Source organism: Heliangelus exortis, chromosome 1 (genome assembly GCF_036169615.1).
Source record: "Heliangelus exortis chromosome 1, bHelExo1.hap1, whole genome shotgun sequence".
Taxonomy (NCBI): Eukaryota; Metazoa; Chordata; class Aves; order Apodiformes; family Trochilidae; genus Heliangelus; species Heliangelus exortis.
In genome coordinates, this window is record NC_092422.1 from 142,593,781 (window position 1) to 142,613,130 (window position 19,350).

Here is a 19,350-nt window from a genome sequence, read left to right on the forward strand (position 1 = left end):
AAGTTTTTTTTAATTTTGTGAAGCATTTCATGAGGTATTTGGTATTCCTGTGCTGCTGGTAGGAGTTGGGCTTCTAAAGTGACATTTGAAGTACCCAGGCCTTCCCTCTCTCTTGGCCATCCAACACTTCCTCATCTAACCAAAGTCTCTGTTCATCCCAAAGACCCTCAGAGATTCGTGTGAAGGGGTCCCAAAGAAGGGCCAAGTGCCAGAAATCATATTTTTCCTCAGCTACCCATGTAGAAAGCCATGCCCTTAAACCATCATGACTTCAACTTTATTCCCCGTGTTTTGTGAGCAAATAGCTCCACTCACTCAGGTAATAGACAGGAGAAAGTGTGCAATGTAAAAGCTGCTTAATTGGGTATTAGGAAACATTTATTTACTGAAAAGAGAGGTCAGGCCTTGGAACAGGCTGCCCAGAGAAGTGGTGAAGGGGTAGGTGGTTTGAACACCGGAGGTGCAGATGTGTCACTACAGGACACGGTTTAGTTGGAATAGTGGCACTGGGGTAACCGTTGGACTTGATGACGCTGGAGGACTTTTCCTACCTACGATTCCAAACTAAGATCCTTCGGATTAGCGTGGTAGCCTCCCTCCGCGGTGCCCCTCACAGGAAGGTCGCCGCTCCTTGTTTTAGAGAACTGCAACCTCCTCCTCCTGCGACCGCAGGGCCAGGGCGCCCCTCAGGCTCATCCCCCCCAACCTCCCCGCCGAGGCTCTCCCCAGCCCAACCCAGTGCCGCAAGCCCGCACCCCGCAGCATCTCAGTCAGCATCGCCCACCCTCTCCCCTTCTCCTCTCTCCTACCACTACCTAGCATCTTCCTCCACCTCCGTGCCCAGGCCCCGCTCAGCCCACCCCCACACGAGTCCTTCGGGGGCCGGGCCCTGCATGTCAGGGCCTGCCCCGCTGTCAGGGGGGGGAAGGTGCCCGCAGGGACCATGAGAGTCGGGCGGGGGGAGCCGCCTAGGCCCTGGGGGGCGGCCTGGTCCATCTGCGGGCGGTCTGCGGGATCTTGTGACGCCGCAAACGGAGGCCACGGGCAGGGGACGCCGCAGACGCCCCCGGCAGCCCCGGGGCGGGGAGAGGGCGGGAGCGGTGGCGGCTGCGCGCCCCCCGGCCGCCGAGGGGGCCGCGCCGCGCCGGGCGCTGGGGCGGGGTCTGCGGGCGCCGACGGGGCGGGCGCCACGTCGGCAGCGGGGAAAAGCGCAGGAGTAAAGTCTGCGGCGGAGCGCAGCCGAGACGAGCCGCGTCGGGCGGGCGGTGAGTTAGGACTGAGCGGCTGCTGGCCCGGCCCGGTAGTGCCCCACCCCGCCGTTAGGCGGGCAGCCGCCCGAGCGCCATTCTTGCTTCCCGTCTTTTCCTTCCCGCGGAGAAAAGGGAACTTCGAGGGGGGAGGAGGCGGGAGGGGACCCGGCGGAGCCGCCGGCGGGAGAGGCGGGCCCGGGGAAGCGAGGCATCCGCTGCCGCCACCTGCCCCCGGCGCCTCCCGCCGCGCCGGCGGCCCCGAGGCGGGCGCAGCTCGGCCGCCTTTGTGCTTCCTGCCGCGGCACCGGGGGGCGTGAGGGAGGGAAGGAGGGAGGGCCTGGCCGGCTGTAGCGGCTCCACCGCGGCCTTGGCTGCCACGTCAGTGCCGCCGCCCTGAGCCGAGGTGGCTGGCGGTGCCCGCGGCCGGCCCGGCAGGGGAGGCGGGCGGCGGTTGCTGCCGGGCCGCCTCCCGAGCTCCGCCAGGGATGCAGGTAGCTGCGAGGGGAGGAGGTGGCGGGGAGTGCGGGGGCTCGGGCCGTCCAACGAGGGCGGTGCGGGGACTCGACGGGCCGGAGTCGGCGCCTCCAGGGATGCGGGAGCGGGCTCGGGGTCGGCTGCGCGTCCTTGCGGCTCTGCCTGGCTCCTCGCGTCCATGGCGGAGCGGCTCCCCCCTCCCCGGGAGAGCGGCTGAGGATGCTGTGCTCGGCTTGGCCTCGCTCCCGACTGGCCTTGTGCTCCCCCGTGAACTTCTCCCTGCTAGGAGAAGCTTTGTTTCGGGTTTTCTTTGCATGTTGTTCAACTTCGCTGTGTTCAGATGCTTCCTGTAGTACCTTGCGCCTAATTTCATCCGTTTCTCTCAAGTCCTGCTTGATGGAGCAGAATCTGGAAGAGTTTTTAGCAAGCTGTTTAGAAACAGCTTAGCTTTCCGCATTCACCTAGCCAAAGCGTTTCAGTGGTGTGGCCTGAAAATAAAGACAAGTTATTTTAGACGTGCAGCTGGTTCTAGTCATTGTGTGACGCTCATGGACAGCCTCTGTGGATGCGATTAGTGCTTCCTTCTGCTCCTTTAACCAGGCTGGAAACGAGAACTCTGAATCAGAATGTGACTTCATAACGAAGATAAATACCAAGTGCATGTATCCTGCTTCAGGGTGCCCAGAGCAGTGGTTCAGGCAGCATGTCTGTAATTGGGAGGGTCCATACAAGACAGTTTAATTTAGCACAAATACTGGTTGGTATGCACCTTATTTTTAAGACTACTCATTAAATACTGTCCAGGCTTTTTTTTTTTTTTTTCCCCCCAAAGCTTACTTTAAGCTGTGGTTAAACATTCAGTAGAGTTGCTGTTGCCTTCTTAGTACCACAATGAGCTGCGTTGCAAAAGTGCAAACAGAAAGGTGATCCTTGGCGAGCAAGTGAACAGGTCTAAATGTCAGGAGCCAACAAACAGGTGGTGGACCCTAGGGAAAAAGTTCATTGTTCCATTACCAAGGGTGGCAAGAAAGTTCAGCAGCTGCTTTATTGCTCTGGCTTTTTCAAGGTCTTTTTTTTCAAGATCCTCTTGGGATTTGGTTTTGTAGGCCTCCTGGAGAAGGAGAGCAGTGGCAGGTGTGGAGCTTTGGCATCAGGAAAGCATCAGAAGATGCAGAAAAGGCTCTGCTTTGTAAAGCTGTGCTAGCAGGGGGCAAAGGCTGACAAGACTGGTGAAATGGAGCAAGTCCTTGGTGTTTCTTAAGCTGTGCCTTGTGTGTTACTGGAATTTATGATTTGATTTCTAGAAACCAGTTTTAGAGGAGTGGGTTCCTGCTGCCATTGATTTGGTATCTTGTGAATCCTTGGTGAGGAGAAAATGTGATTTCCAACATCAGGTGTTCCCTAGAGCCCCTTCTGAAGCCTGATCTATATTTTCATTGAGGGTAATGGACAAATGCTGTGTTCTTTTATAGGCACATAATGATGCTATAATGTCCTGGGCGGAGTGGGTTTTGGGTTTTTTTGTTTGGTTGGTTTGTTGTTGGGGTTTCTTTTTTGTTCGTTTTGGTTGGTTGGTTGGTTTGTCTTTTTGGTTTTTTTTTTTTGGGGGGGGGGTTTGTTTGTTCTTTGAGTTTTTCGTTTGGTTTTTTTTCAGGAGATGTCTCTTTATATTTTTATTTTGCCTTTAATTATGATGAATGTTTGTTTTTTTCATACAAATATGTTGCATTACCTTTCCATCTGTGTGTTGAACCCTTCATGCTGTGAGCCTGATGTTTTTAATCTTATGGCAGACTTAGTATCTTTGTCAGGAGGGGCTGTAGCCCACCCTAGTGTAGGTTTAAAAGTAAGCTGTGGTTCACACCTGGAAACTTCTGATTGGCTTGGTTTTGTCTTTCCCTCAAAACCATGTTGTCTTTCCTCTTTAATGGGTGTGCTTGATTGCAGGCCAGTCTTGCTTTGTATATAAATCTGAATTTTGAAACTTGGCTTTTAAACAGAGGACTTGTTGAAATGTCAGCTATGCTCTTGGTTTTTAGCTACATGCTTTCTACATGCCTGGATTTGTTGTTTGTTGATTTTTTTTTTTTTTACTGTAATGCAGTTAGCATTGGCTCTTCTTGCAGTAGCTCAGTCAACTGTCTCCTTTGTGTTAACTGAAAATCACATTTCTGTGTCAGCTTTGCTCTGAGGGTTATGTCTGAGAGAACTAACAGCCCTGAATACCCACAACATGTTACAAGCCCTGATCCAAGGCATAAAGCAAGCCAATAGTCAGGGATTGCTTGTGCAGCTTGATGCAGTACCCTGAAGAGCAGCCATGGGTGAGATTACCTTTTGGGCTCCATGCTTACTTCCTTGTTTATTTTGGAGAGTGGAGCACTGTTACACGTTCCAAAATGCATTTATAAAAGTATCATCCCGAAAAAGAACTTTTTTCATGTACGTGAAAGACATCAGGTTCATTTTGAAATGTGCTGCAGCCACTGAAAGAGGGGAGGGGGGCTGTGCTCATGGCAAGGGTTGTTCTGCTTTCCCTTAGTGCTGTAGCCAAACTTTGTAACTGCAAAGCTGGTGGGGTAGAGGGAAGGTAATTTTTTTGTGGTGGATTAAGGCGAAGCAATCAGTTTGTTTGCTCTTGTGTCAGGTGAATAGTTCCAGTGATGTCTGCTGCTGCAGCCTTATGCTGCCAACTGAAATTGGCCTCATCCTTGGGCAGTTTCATTGCTGCCCACAAATATCTGAGTAGTGTCATTGAAACAAGCCAGTTTTTACTGGCTGCTGCTTGGGCCAGGTTTGCTTTGCTGAAACAGAAGGGCTTTTTGTCTGTAAGCTCAGGAAGACATCATGAGCGTTGTCTGAAGCTCAGGAAGTCGCTCACATGTCTGTAATGGTTAGAGACCACTTCTCAGTGGAAGGCTAAAATTTTACACAAATTGCTGTCCAAGAACTGCAGGCTCATTAAGGAGAGGTGATTTCTACTGATTTCTGCAATTCGTAGTAATCTCCATGGCAGCATGTGGAGCAAGTACAATTAGTGGCCAAGAACATGGAAGTAGTCAATGTTTTGGTGAGAAATGTGCTAAAATTCTGTCATCTTAAAGCCATGCAGAGTGTGGTTCTTCCCTGCCATGGGGTTATTTTTTTATGATTCCCACTGTACCTGTGTGGCAGGAATGTGACAGTAGTGCTTTTCCTTAAGATGTCATCAGCCTTCTGCTTTTCTCCTAGGTGTCTGCAGAATACTTTTATGGAAATAACTGATTAGACATCTTCACGAAGGGATATACTTGGTGAGAAAGTTTTATTTTAATCAGCATTGATGTGAATTTATGTGTGGCTGAACCATTACCTTCAATGATTCCCAGAGCTTGCATGTGTGGTCCTATACCGATGCTAATGTTATAAATAGCTCTTCAATTTAAAATCCTCTTCTATACCACTTCTTTCTTTACAGCTGTGTAAAACTTTGAAGCTTCTTGCATATTTCATACTCTGACAATACTAGTGTGTCTTTTCTTCTTTAAATCCAACGGAAGGAGTGTCTTTCTAGTGTGAAGATTCATACGTATTTTAAGGTTTTGTTAAAAAATACCTTATCCCTTATGTCTCAAATTACTTCCTTCATAAGTGTACAAGGACAAAAACCCAGTAGTTTAGCTACCATACCGTTAGATCTGGGTTTGTTTCTACTTCTTAACACAGGAAAATTTAAAGCTTATGTATTCATCTGCACAGATAAAGGATGACACTGGCAAGTCACTGATGCCACTACATGTCTGCTTCATGAATGTCCATACGAGTTCTGCCAGGACTCATAGAGATCTTACCTCATTCCATGTGATTGTTTAATGCATGTGTTGCATGACAGAGAAGGCTTTTCCCCAGTGGCACCAACACACTGTAAATTTGGCATCACAGGATAAAAATGCTTAAGAAAGATGTATTTGCTTGCATTCTTTTTCCTTCCCTTTTCCTTTCTCCTGCCCCCACCCTTCCCAGTCTTAGCATAGTCTGAAGAAGATTTTGAAAAACATGTCAGAAAAGTTCCAAAGTTGAAGCTTCTGACAAATCTTTGCCTTGTTGCATACATTTGCAATACCAATAATAATTGTGACTAATGATTCCGTGCATTACTGGACTTTGAATCTGCAGCTTTCAATTTGAATTTCCACAATTGTTTAATTCATATTCTGTCTGAATAACCTAATTGCCTGCACAGGGGTCTTATAGTTCACTTACAGATTGGTGCCTTAGGTGTTAGCTGAACTGTAATTTCTACTGGGTTTCATGAAATTTGTTTTCTTCTTTGTGGGAATGCACTTTCTTCAGGGAGTGTGAAGAGGAACATCCCTCGAGATACACTACAGGCTGGTGACCTGGGGATTCCTGCAAAGTGGGACATAAGAGCTTGGATCTTGTTAGACGAAAGAGGCATTGAACTGTGAGTACTTTAACCTTGATGGTACTACAAAAAAAAAAAAAAAAAAAAGTAGTGGGTGGCTTCTCCTTTTCTAGTTCAAGTTTTTGAAGAAAAATAGTATATTCCTGCCTTCTTTGTCTGAAGACTCAATTAAGTCATCTACTTCCAAGCAGCTATTCCAAGCCTTTGACCTTCAGTCAATAGAAATACTCGCCTCCAGTCTCTAGAGGGGAGCCAGGTTTAAGACTTGTTTCTGTATGCAGCGTTCCTTCCTCACTAGACATGCTACACCCTAGTTAATACACAGGATTTCAGATCACTTTTCAGAGGCTCGTAAGTCTCCTTGTGTGTTGAATTGGCTACAAGGGTATGTGATGCAGGCTGTAACACAGGTATCTTAAAATTTTCTGCCTAACTCCTTTGTTGGATCTCAGTCTTGATTCTCTGATTTACTGGAGGCCTACAGGAAAACCAAAGGACTTGAACTGTGCTTTGTGAGCTCTTGTGTGCAGAGTTCTGTTTTGGGTCAAGCTGTGAGCATTTTCTAACAGTGATGTGATTCTGTTTTCACTTGCACAGATGTAGTAGAACAGTGGGTAAAACACAGCACAAGCTGGTTGGGCATATCTTTTGCATTATCTCTGGGATGTTTCCTGGCACCTGTAGAAAATACAGTAGAATCATACAGTAGTTTTCAGCTTTGTGATCTGCAGACCCCTGGAGGCTTCCTTCTGTGTAGAACAAACTTAGTCCTACAGCGACTTTGGAGCCCCCAGCACCTGGAAGATATAGACCTGTTAGAGAGGGTCCAGAGAAGGACTGTAAAGATGATCTAAGGGCTGAAACACCTCTGCTTTGAAGACAGGATGAGAGAGTTGGGACTATTCAGCCTGGAGAAGACTTGAGGAAGACCTTGTAGCAGCTTTCTAGTACATGAAGGGGACCTCCAGGAAAGCTGGGCTGGGGTTTTTCACCAGAGAGGGTAGTGACAGGACAATGTTAGGACAGGGTAATGGTTTTAAACTAAAAGAGGGTAGATTTAGTTGAGATATTAGGAAAAAACTTCACCATAAGGGTAGTAATACACTGGAGTAGGTTGCCTAGGGGGGTTGTTGGTGCCCCATCCCTGGAAGTGTTTAAGGCCAGGTTGGATGAAGCCTTGTGCAGCCTGGTCTAGTGAGAGATGTTCCTGCCCAGGCAGGGGGGTTGTGTCTTGATGACCTTAAGGTCTATTCCAACCCTGACCATTCTGATTCTCTGACTTCTTCCCCTTGGTTGCTCTTCTCAGGCCCTTGTGGTTACTCCACTGACTTCTGGGATCTGATAGCAGCAGGTCACTGGTGCCTGAGCTGTGGAAGATCACAGAGCACCACAGTGCTCTGTGTAGTTATAGGAGAGTGGTGTATTTCTGTGGTTTAGGAAGACTTGCAGTTGTGTTAAATCATTACATGTGAGTGATAAATTGTGTAATATTCCTGCCCAATTTTTAAAAAGTAGCTTGAGGTTAAGGTTTACATAACCTTGAGGTCCTAGGGAAGGTAGCAGGGGAGGGAATGCTTAATGTCACTCCTTTTCTTTCAAAGTAGTTCTGGTGATTTTATACTTTGTGTTTTGTTGTTTTGTTTTTTTTTTTAAATACTTCATCACTAAAGTAGAAACCCTTTAATGAAACTCCCCTGCCCATACATTGCTTTTCTTATTTAGCTTTGCAGGAACTGCAAGCAAATAAGACAGTGTCCTAAACTAGACTGCAGAGTTATGAAAGTGTCTTTTATTTGCCAGTATTACTTTGACTCCTTCAATTAGACAGGTCTTGTCTTAAATACTTTTATGTTGCCTCTCTACTTGACTGGGGCTGTACCTGCTGTCAGTCCTGTGGTGTCCAATAGCTTCTTAATAGCAGAAAATACTAAAATTTGTGTGGAGCATTGTGACACTTTCTAGCATTCTGCCGTGTTCAAAACTGATAACTTACTTCAACTCTCCCCTAAATGTTGAAAATCCCTGACAATGTTTTGTCTTTCCTTGTAACATTAAATAACTTTCTGAGCCTGTTATGAGGAATTGTTGACAGAAAACTTTTTTGGGAGCTCAAACAAGCAATTTTATCTGTGTTTCCTGTAAGAGTTACATGCTGGATAGATACAAATATATTAGCAGAGGTAGCACTTCATAAGAACTCATTTACCTCTGGCTTAACTAATTTGTGTCTCACTTGGGTCTTCTTTAAAACTGTTTTGGTTGCTTTTTTAATTTTTTTATTCCTTTGTTTGCAGTAACATTTGCTAGGTTGTAACTTTTATTCAACTCTTTTTTAAGACCTTCCCTAGTGCACTGAATAAACTCCTTCCAAATTCCTGGTAATCATCTTTATGATCAAAATGACCACATGTTAAATAAAAATACAGTTGCTTCATCATTTTACAGATGCTTCGATAAAATAATGTAAGCCCTGTCAGTTTCTTACAGCATCTGCCTTATCTTATAGTGCTTGATATTTTTGCTTCAGGCTGTGAAAAAAGTAGTAACTTACATGTAACTTCACAGTGAGGATGAAATTCTTGCTACTTCCATCTTGAATTGGATGAATGCAGAGAAGTTGGGTAGTACCTGAATTCAAAACTTTCTCAAAACCTAATTCCCTTGGTTGTTCCCTGTGATCCACTGGGTTCTGTTTTCTTTTCTTCTCTTTTCTTTCCTTTCCTTTCTTCTTCTTCGTTTTGTTTTTGGTTTTTTCAGTTATTGTTCTGTGATTAAATAAAATAATCTATAATTGATTTTTTTTTTTAATTGCTTCTTAGCCCTCTTGTATTTAGTCATCTATATTGATGTGTTGCTACTCACTTTCCTACTGCTTAGCTTCCACATCCATATTTCTGGCTCGGTTCAGCATTGCCATAAAATCCTGATTCTAGTGTTTTTTGCTTGCTTTCCTGTTCAGCTTCTTATATAAAGGTACCTATGCTTTGTGAGTCATGAGCTGGTACCCTTAGTATTCATAATGAGGACTCTTTAATATTCAATTTAAACTTACTCCTCATCCAAAGATCTATCATTTAGTGTGTGGGTGCTGTTTTTTACTGTGATATTTGACTTTATAATTATACCGTGAGCGTTTTAGATATTGTTTTCCAGGTGAGTCTTCCCATCCTCAAGTTTGGCTTCTGCCCCTTTGTGCCTTCTTCAGATCACAGTCACTGCTTTCTCACCCAGAAGAGCAGTAGAGAGATCTGGGCACGTATCAAGAGAGGCTGGAATGACTTTTGTGGTGGTCAGTGGGTCCTTGAAGAAAGCAAATTATTACAAGACTTATGCAGGGGGGAGGGTACTAAGAGGTCTTGAGTAGGAAAATAAAAGGATGCTGAGTGGTATAATGCAACTTTTTTCTTTCTCCTTTTCCTGATCTCGGTGTCTGCGGAGGTGAGAAAGCAGGATTGGCAGGAGGGCTCAGGGAAGGAGGCAGAGCCTAACACCAAAGCACACTTTGAGGATGAAAAGCAGGAGGGAAACCTGTACTTAGATACTGCTTTCTTCCCCTCTGAAGGGAATATGGAGTAAGCAGAGATGCTAATTTGAGCTTTCTGCTGTGCTTCCCCTCACTGTCAGGGGCTGCTGCTTTAGAAATAGTCTCTGAAAAGGCTTTTGTTGTAAAGAAATGTTCTTTCTGAAATGCTTCAACTGGAAAGTTTGTGTAGAGTTAAAACAGTCTAGTTCTGCTACTGCCACATGGTGTTGCACTACAACTACGTTACAATTTTAGCACCTTGTTTTCATGGCATTTACTCAAATTCTGCTGCAAGGACTTGTTTATTTAAACTACTGCTTTCCAGGTACTATCAGATCTTGCAGGCATGCTGCTGCTGTTTTTTAGTGTGCACCTCTGTGATCACTTGGCTTTTCTTTTTTAGTACATAAACATGAGCTGCTGTGTGGTGATGGCTGCTCTGTTTTCATACTGGTTTTCTTCCTGGTTGCTTTTTAGATTTGAGATGCAGTTGGGGTGGGGTGGGAGCTCCCACCACGCCTGCTGGCCTGGCAAAGGGTTCCTTTTTCAAGTATTGAGTCTGGCTGAAAAAAGCAAAGGCACAGAGTGATAATAAAAAGAGCAGTAGTTTGGCAGGAGCTTCTAGCTTATCTAGTAATGAAAAAGAAGTTCCTCCTCCATGGAACTCTAACTCCGAGAATTTTGGATTCATGCATTACATTTATCTTTTGCCAGAAAAGTTGTATAGCATGTGTGAATTTCTTTTTTAGGCAATAATGAATCAAATGGACAAAAATCAACAGGAAGTCCCATCATACCTTCATGATGAACCACCAGAAGGTATGTATTGTTTTTTGTAATATTAAGTAAATTAACATAAATTAATCAGTAGTTCAGTTCTTTCAAAAGAAAAATGGATCTGCAAGCTGAACACCTTGATTTTCATTTAAGTAACTGTAAGCAAGCCAGCCCTGTGATGGGATGGATCTGGATTATTGTTCACTTTTGCATTATCCTGATTACAATAAGGCCACTGAATATAAATCAGTAATCAACAGTACTGATAAGTTATAGAGAAGATAAGCAGATACTGAAGGATGTAATTTGCAAATCTTTTTCCAGAGATGTGAACTGGTCCAATAGGCATTAATTTCTGCTGTTCATTATGTGAGATGGGAAGAGTCCATCTTCACTTTCACACACCTTGCAAGTTCATAGTGCTTGTGACTTCTAAACAAGATGTGTATAAAAACAAACACTTCACTGATTCAGTGCCATCTTGCTCTCCTGAACCAAATGAATCTTAAATTGACTATTAGATCTGCAGAGGAAAGGCACATGAGCAGAGTTCCCTTCCAGGCTGTGGAACAGGAGAAGAGTCCTGTTTGCAAAATGGGACTGGAAACATAACAGACCAAAAGCCCTTCTTGGCACACAGGTTGTCTGTGTTCTGTTTTTCTTTTTGCTTTGGATGTAGAGGTTGGCAGTCCTGATTCCTCTCAGTTCATTGCTCTTCAGTTTAGTAGCATTTTAAAGCTCTGTTTGTTTGCTGCTTTGCTTTTTTTTTTTTCTTTCTTTTTTTTTTCCTCATCTTGTATAGGTTTTATAACTGAACAATTTACTTCACTTGAACAACAGTATTATTTACTAACTCTAACAGGAGGAGTTGAAGTGAAATAGCTCATTCGAAGCAGCTATTAGGCACGAAACATGAGTAGAAATGAGAAATAGATTTTTGTGGCACAGAGGTTACTAAGCTCTACTATACTTGAACTTGTCACAGTAGTATCATGGTGTGAGGACAAAAATCTTTCTTTTTAGTCTCTTCTGGGGTTGTCAAGATCCAAGAAGCATTTCTGAAAGCAAATGCCAGGTTGGAAAGTATGCCCTAATGTGTGTGTTATTTCCAAGTCTAATTTTTAAGGCTTTCCCCTCTTTCCCCCGTAAAATTGAATTGTATTTCATACATACAAGACCTCATACACAGAACCTGAACAATGGTCTGACTAGTAAATTACAGCACTTCCTTTCTTGAGGAAGGCAGTGAAACAAGTGGGCATTTCTGACCTTCCTAGAATATTCAATTGTTTGTTTAGATTCAGGGTATAAGAGCAGACCCTGATTGTCAGAAGGTATTGCAAGATTTAATTTGAAATTTGTGAGCAATTAAGGCTTTCTTCTGCACGCTTTCTTCTTTCAGTATGACAACAACCAGTTTGAATGTGAAGTCTAAACAGATGGAGAAAGTTGGTGTAGTTTGAGGGAGTAGAAATAATGATTCTGTTTCATGTGCACTCTTCAATCATGAGTTTAAAGTGCTGGAATATCTGTGAAGATAACAATTTTAAATGTCATGCAAGGCCTTCTTATGCCATATGCTTACACCCTTCTTCAAAGATGGCCAAATATGGATGGAAGGCTACCAGTCTAACTTTGGCAAGAAGGTCAGCTCTCTGAAGAGGCTGCCAGAAAGAGTCCTTAGAGGAAAGGCTTAACCCCAAAACCAATTTGTTGTTTTTAATAAGGATGTAAATAGTTCCAGTTCATCCAAATAGCACCTGGCAAGTTGGATGAAAGAAATAATATTTTAAATAAATATATATGTAGAAGAAGCTTTTGTCCTCATGCTTTCTATGAGTAGTGCTATTCTAATGCTTTGCTATTCTCTGCTTTGCAAGAGGCACCAACCTTTGCAACCAACACTTATTGAAACTGTTTCTAACTGTTGGACTCCTTTCAGCAGGAAGCTGGCTGCAAGGTAGCATGGTAGAGCCAACCCCTCAACAGGGAGCTTGAGTCATTTTCTCCCTGGATTTAGCAATGATCTGGTTTACCTTCTTTCTCATACTGATTAGAAATAAGGAGACCAGGAATGTGTGTCCTAGAATCAAAATCAACCAGCAAAATCAGCAGCAATGAAAAGTCTTTGCAGCTGCAGGCATTTACTAAATCTAATGGATAGTGCCAGTGGGAATGAAATGGGAATGTGTTAACTATCACTGGAAGTTATTAATACACCAAGTCACAGTATTTACACTTGTGAGATAGACTATATGTTGTCAAATGATTGGCTACCTGAAGTAATGTGAGGAAATGCATGTCAAGATTACTTTTGTTTGTTTGTCTTTTGTGTTTTTGTAACATTAGCTGTGATGGGTCCTTTCTTGCTCATGATTAACTGAAATCTGTTCTTAAAATTCAGTGCAATAAAACTTTACTCCAGTTCATCCTGATGTCAGTGATTGAGTTAGATGGAAGTGAAGCACTTTCTGACCAAATTTTTTACAAGGTGTGTAGATCTGGTCACAAGAATCCTCTGTTGAAAAATACCTAGACAGTGGATTTTATACCAGGCTCTGAATCACTCTGTGATTCTTTAATGGCTTTCTGTATGTAAATAGAAATTCTGATCTCTGTGTGCTTGTGTTGGCAATGTATTTTTTCAAGATATATTGAAGTTGAAAGCTGCTGGTCTAGAATGAACCAGTGAGGGTATTACTTGGCTTTAAGTAAAAGGCTGTCATTTTTGTTTCTAGTTTCCACAACCCTTTCTGTTATCTCTTTATCAGTTTCTTAAGAGGCATTAATGTGAGCTGGAAGCAGCTTTAGTATTTTTTTGTTCCCTTGAGGTAATTGGTTCCTCTTTGAGGTTTTTGTTTCTTTTTGCCAAACTTCTAAGAAGTTCCATCACTTAGATGGCTTCTTTTGTTTGAATTATTCTGGGCACATATGTAGGCACTCTGAACTTCACAATTCTAAAACTAATTCTGAGTCCTGGATCACTGCTGGTGTTACCACAAACTCATTGGAAGTAGATGGGAAATTGTTTTGTTTCCACTGTTTAGGAAGATGAGAGAGGGAGGTGACTCTTGACAGCTCACACTTGGGACAGTTTCAGGAGTCAGGGCACTGGAGGCAGAGACCTGTTCTGCTCATTCTCTTCAGGCAAGTCACGGTGCAGAGTGAACACACTGAGGGGCTGGGCATACGTCTCTGGTGGATCTAGCTCTGCTTTTTTTTCTGCCTCTCTAAATTTGTTGTCCTCTTCAAAGAATGTTCTTGCTACTGCTGACTCTCCCACCTTTTTATTGTATGCTTGCTTTTTCCCTAGCTCTGCCCACAATGGTTCCACTTGCTCTTTTCTTGGTTCCTTCTGTTCTTTTCCCTCAGAAAAGGATACGGATCTGTTAAATCCCATATATTTACCTCCAGGTAGCTAGAAAACAAACAAAAAGCCACATGGAACTCTTCTAGCCTTTTAACTGGCTATCTTGTACTTTGGTGTTCTCTGAAACTTCCTTTAAGAAGTGTTAGGGGTTGAAGAGGAATTGGAAACAGGAGCTGAAAAAAATGCTTACCTGTACAATATTCATAGAATCATAGAATCATAGAATTAGCCGGGTTGGAAGGGACCTCAGAGATCATCAAGTCCAACCCTTGACCCACCGCTGCAGTTGCTAGACCATGGCACTGAGTGCCACATCCAGCCTCTTTTTAAATATCTCCAGGGATGGAGAATCTACCACTTCCCTGGGCAGCCCATTCCATTGCCTGATCACCCTCTCTGTAAAGAAATTCTTTCTAATATCTAACCTAAATCTCCCCTGGCACAACTTAAGACTGTGTCCTCTTGTCTTGTTGAAAGTCATCTGGGAAAAGAGACCAACTCCCACCTCGCTACAACCTCCTTTCAGGGAGTTGTAGAGAGCGATTGTTGCTAAGACCAGATTTACCAACATTCACATTGAAAATATCTTGCAGACAAACATGTCTCCAGGCTAAGCATGTTTATAGATGCAGTGGGTGATACTTTCTTTCCTGTTTTTTACATACATACTGTTACGATACAGCTAAGAACTGGCATCAGTTTTTTCCTCCTTGCCCTCCTTGAGTTAACTCTGAATGTTAAGATGAGGGGAACAGCAGTTTTTTTTAACCCCCCTTCCTTGTTAAATAGAGTCCAGAAATTAAGATAACTTGGCCATGAGACCTTCCAGAGCCTGGGAAGGTGGTGCTGCATACAGGACAAAAGGTTATTATGTAAGACCATCTAGGATCTACATGCCTGGTACTTGTAGGTGTAGACTTGTGTTTCAGAAAACAGTGTTGAGGTGTCTCACTGTAACAAAGTGTCATTTCTTATTTGGAGCAATGGTATTCTGTGAGCATCCAAGAAAAGTAGCCTGCAAGGTAAGTATAATGGGTGTTAAGTTAGAAAAGCTAGTACTTAAAAACAAGTTTTCTTTTGAAAATGCTTTAATCACAGCTTGTTTTTCCCTCCCTTAGGTTCAGTGAAAGACCACCCACAGCAGCAGCCTGGCATGCTTTCTCGTGTGACTGGTGGCCTCTTCAGTGTCACAAAGGGAGCTGTTGGTGCCACGATTGGGGGTGTTGCTTGGATTGGAGGGAAGAGCTTGGAAATTACCAAAACAGCAGTCACATCTGTGCCTTCAGTGGGAGTGGGGCTAGTCAAAGGAAGTGTTTCTGCAGTGGCTGGAGGTGTTACAGCTGTTGGATCTGCTGTTGCAAATAAAGTGCCTTTAACAGGAAAGAAAAAGGATAAATCTGACTAAAACCAAAACTGAGACATACTTGATTCTCTGCAACATTACGTCAGTGGCATTAAAATCTGCTGAGATTTGGACCATGAGAAGCCATGTGTCTTAGACACTTTATCTTCTAAAGAGCTGTGCAAATAACTCAGTTTCATCTGAAAAGGACCGAAGAAGCTTGACTAGCACAGAATATGAAGATTTATTAGAGCCTAGGTTGAAGCTTTTTATCTGGTGAAATGTTACACTCGATAAGTATAGAAGTGAGTAAGTGTATCTGAAAGGATAATACATATACAAATATTAATTTACTGTAAGTCTTTTTGCCATTTTGGACTAAAAATGTGAACGTAGGAACTTGGTATTCTCTGCTGTACCATCGGTATGTTGAGATGCCATTTACTATTCTCAGTGGTTTCCACATCTTCCTGCTAAGGATCCTTGAGCTGCATAGTAGTGGCAATGTACCCAAATAGTTGTGGTTATAAAACTGTACTTGGAGGCAAGCTGTAAACTATTGGTGACTGCAGCCTGTGTGGATTGGAGCAAATAGAACAGGAGGCGTGTGGAAATTGGAAATGAGAGTTGGATACAGAAGTGATGAAATTTCACAACATGGCAGAAGGGGGATCATAAAGAGTAATCTAACAATGCCTTACTAGAAAAAAAAAATCTTTTTACTAGGGGAAGCTGTGTAAAGAACTGTCTTGGCATCTTGGTGCAGTTCGCAGAGTGAACTTCAGACTCTTTTTACGAATCCTGGTATTTGAAACCTTGTCAGTTTTTACTGAAAACAAGATTGCTCCATCTCAGGTGTATTTAATGATATGCATCTATCTCCTGCAAGTGAAAACTTGCTTCTAATAAACTTCTTATAGACACTAGGAAAAAATGTGGGCTTAATGGAAACTGGGCCAGTGTTTGTGGTCATACAGCAGCACAACTGTCTGACTTGAAAGAAACTCCATCATGTAGCTGGAAACCACTGAAGTACTTACCAAGCTGTTGTCTCAGCTCCATGATGTGCCAGGTTAGCTTCTTGCTCCATTTAAGCAAATGCAAGCAATTTTTCACTACATCTTTCTCTAATACTTCGTATTTGGTTTTTGAGTAAAATGCAGTACTTTGATTAAAACAAACCAAAAAAGTTAGCTGAGGCCTTAAAAAAAAAAAAAACCCAAACAAACAACAGAAACATCATGTTAGTGTCCAAGTGAATTGTAATACTGACAGATTCCAAATGTTGACACAGTTCAGATGGGAACACCTCTGCAGTACAAGGCAAAATGCACTTCTAAGACACAGCTTGAGGTTGCCTTAAAATAGAAGCTGTTGGCAATCTTTGTGTACTGACTTTGCAAATAAGTAACTTCTTTGGAAAACCATAGAAGAAGGCTGTGAATGTTGTGTATGCAGTATTTTCTGAAAGCTTGTGCTCCTACAGAGAACTTTCCAGCACATAAGCTTACTTTTCCAGTGGCTGTGGCTGTACAGGAAGGATATATAGGGAGACTTCTTAGAAATTTAAAAAATGAAAACATATCACTTGTCTGAAACTTAGTTCTATATTCATGGGTGTTGAAAGCATACTATGTGTAAATTATGGTACAGTAGTCACCTTCATCTCTCTGTGAGCCATTGGTACTTCAATTTCACTCTGGAACAGCTTTATTTGTTGTTATTGTTGTATATGTTGGTAGCATGGTATTTGTAAGCACGGGTATTTTGGATGGTGGGGAGAGCAAAGAGCCAACAACAGGAATTATCTGCTCCTTTTGGTAGATGCACCAACAACTTAGCTCTGTTCTGCTACAAGAATGCAACGAGGTAAGTTTATGCAACACATGGAATACTTCAGTGGCTTTCTATAGGGGGAAGCTATTCACGTAGCATACAAGGTAATTTAAGATTATCATTTAGCTCTATAAACAAGCTAGGATGGGTACCAGAGGCAATCTACCTGCAGGAAATAATTTAGTGTTGTCTGCTCCCCTGCACTTCCCAGTGTTGACATATCCCCAGAGTGCTGCCACTGAACTCTACAAGTTGGTCTGGTGGGAGCACAGTGATACTTGTGACACTTGACCAAATCCTTCCTACTTATTTTCTGAAAACAAATGTTGAACTGGTCATACCCCTTTCTTATGGCATTGTCTTATTTTTATACTATGAAACTTGCTACAAGATAAGTGTGGTCTGATATAAGCAATGTTAGATCTTTAAAGAGCTGCCAACATTTCATTGTGTTTTGTTCCTTACCTGTCCTGTAGTTTATTCTACACTTCAACATGGCATATGGTTTTGGTTTTAGTTTTTGAAAAGCGCTTTGTCTTATATCCTGCATATTTTTCATTCACTTATGAAAGTTGCTTCATCTTAAACTTGTTCTGATTCTGTCCTGACACTTGTGAAACATTAAATTCTTGCTGTTTCATACATTTGAGAGTTTTGTTAATTTTTGGAGAGATGCATAGTTAGGTGTAAATCTTCACATAGTACCAGGCCCCAAAGTGTCTTTTATCTTCATCTAAATGGTACCAACCAGCTTCTTAACAAAATTTATAACTTCACTGTGTTGTTGGCTGCCCATAGACACAATCCCATGTACTTTTTTTTTTTTTTTTTTTCCCTGGGAACTAAAGCTTGGGGATCCCCACTTCTGCAATGGTAGTGAGCTGAATGGAAAACAGAACTGAAATTTTCAAGGGGAGTTGGGTTGTTCTTGTGTTTTGGGGTTGGTTTTGTGGTGATTTTACTCTTTCCCAGCCCCTGTTTCAGAAGGGGAAATGTTTATGCAGACATAACCTCTGTGCCTGACTGCTCACTGTGTAACAAGAGGCTGGACTGCAGGCTTTTATGTGCCAGACTTACACAGCATAAACTGTTTCACCTTCACTGTGAGTAACAGCAAAAGACAAGGAAGTGGATTTTGGCAATAAAACAGTGTGGTAATTGAGAGCTTCCCTGAGGTTATGGTATAAATAAATCCTGTGAAGAAGAGACAAAGCAGTTCCAGGTGTAGAGTTAGGAATGAAGGATTGAGTGTATTTTGGACTGCTTGTCAACAAAAAGAGTTTTTCTTGCTTTCCTTTTGAAAGAGGAGAAACTGAAACATTGAGAGTGGCAAATGAGTTGGTGATAACTTGCGCTGCAACTCAGTTAAGGAAATGTGTCACTTTCCTGTTTTATTTGTTGCCATTGGGAATGTTGTAAGTGACCGGAATTAGCTGTTTCAGGAACAGCAAACACATGCCTGTAGAAATGCTGATATTACATTGTCAGGGAAAATGTTTTATGTCTTGTTTTCATTTTAAACCACGGATCAGTTCTGTGGTTCAGCATGAGAAACTGTATTAGGAATTGCTTCAGAGAGCTGAAATGCCCCCTTGTGTCTGAGGGGAAGGATGCTCTTGAATTCGTATAATACTGTGGTTTGTTTAATGGATGAGCACTGAAGAACAGTCAGAAAGTGACAAAGGCAACTTCCTGTGAATTTTTATTATGGCTGTCTTCCCAGATTCCTCTCTGAAAACAATGTGTTTTGAAGAGCCAGCAAAGAACTGGCTTAGTAGCCTGACTTTTATCTTGGTGCTGATAATGGCTGCTTCTTGAATTCTCACCACTGTCACACGTCTCTTTACAGGAGCCATGTCTCCCTCTGCAAGCTGCTGTCACATCCACACTTGCCTGCACAGTGGTGAGTTTGAGACCTTCAGCTGTTGAGGTCTTAGCACTGCTCTAACCAGATGTTTCCAGCCCTTTCCGAGCTTGCCAGGGATAATGTGTCTGGCTATATATAAAATCATCATCTTGCAGCCCACTCGCTAAGCAAGTAATACAATACCAGCTTTCCTCAGCAATTTGAAACTTTTCTTTAAGAAAAGGAACCTTGGACTTGCTGCCAAAATATCTGTTAAAAATGACCTTGAAGAATGGCTTGGGGGGGGGAGAGGGGAGGCAACTAACTTTTTTCTCCTGCTGTCAAGAGCAAATGTGTGCAATAGTTGCTTAGGAAAGTCTGAGAAACATCATCAGTGATGATCCTAAATCTATTGAGATGGTCATCACTGATGCTATTATTCTATATTAGCATTCACAGACCATAAATGAAGTAAAATCCCCAGAGAACTGAAACAGTCAGTTACTATTTTGAAAGCCAGCAGTTGT

At 42.8% G+C, this 19,350-nt stretch overlaps 1 protein-coding gene across 4 annotated transcripts; it reads left to right on the forward strand.

The window, feature by feature from the left end:
• Nucleotides 1–1,166: 1,166 nt before the first annotated feature.
• Nucleotides 1,167–17,621, forward strand: TMEM263 (transmembrane protein 263). 4 transcript variants are annotated; one of them, XM_071729068.1, is made up of 5 exons: nucleotides 1,167–1,265; nucleotides 4,956–5,017; nucleotides 6,057–6,168; nucleotides 10,402–10,471; nucleotides 14,918–17,621. In XM_071729068.1, exons 4-5 carry the CDS (start codon nucleotides 10,408–10,410, stop codon nucleotides 15,202–15,204), a joined length of 351 nt encoding a protein of 116 aa, XP_071585169.1. In that variant the 5' UTR covers nucleotides 1,167–1,265; nucleotides 4,956–5,017; nucleotides 6,057–6,168; nucleotides 10,402–10,407; the 3' UTR covers nucleotides 15,205–17,621. The 4 variants fall into 4 exon arrangements, with proteins under 4 accessions (XP_071585169.1, XP_071585194.1, XP_071585190.1 ...); XM_071729093.1 differs by lacking the exon at nucleotides 1,167–1,265 and adding an exon at nucleotides 1,639–1,741 and having other exon boundaries at nucleotides 4,956–5,025; nucleotides 6,068–6,168; XM_071729089.1 differs by lacking the exon at nucleotides 1,167–1,265 and adding an exon at nucleotides 1,639–1,741.
• Nucleotides 17,622–19,350: the final 1,729 nt, after the last annotated feature.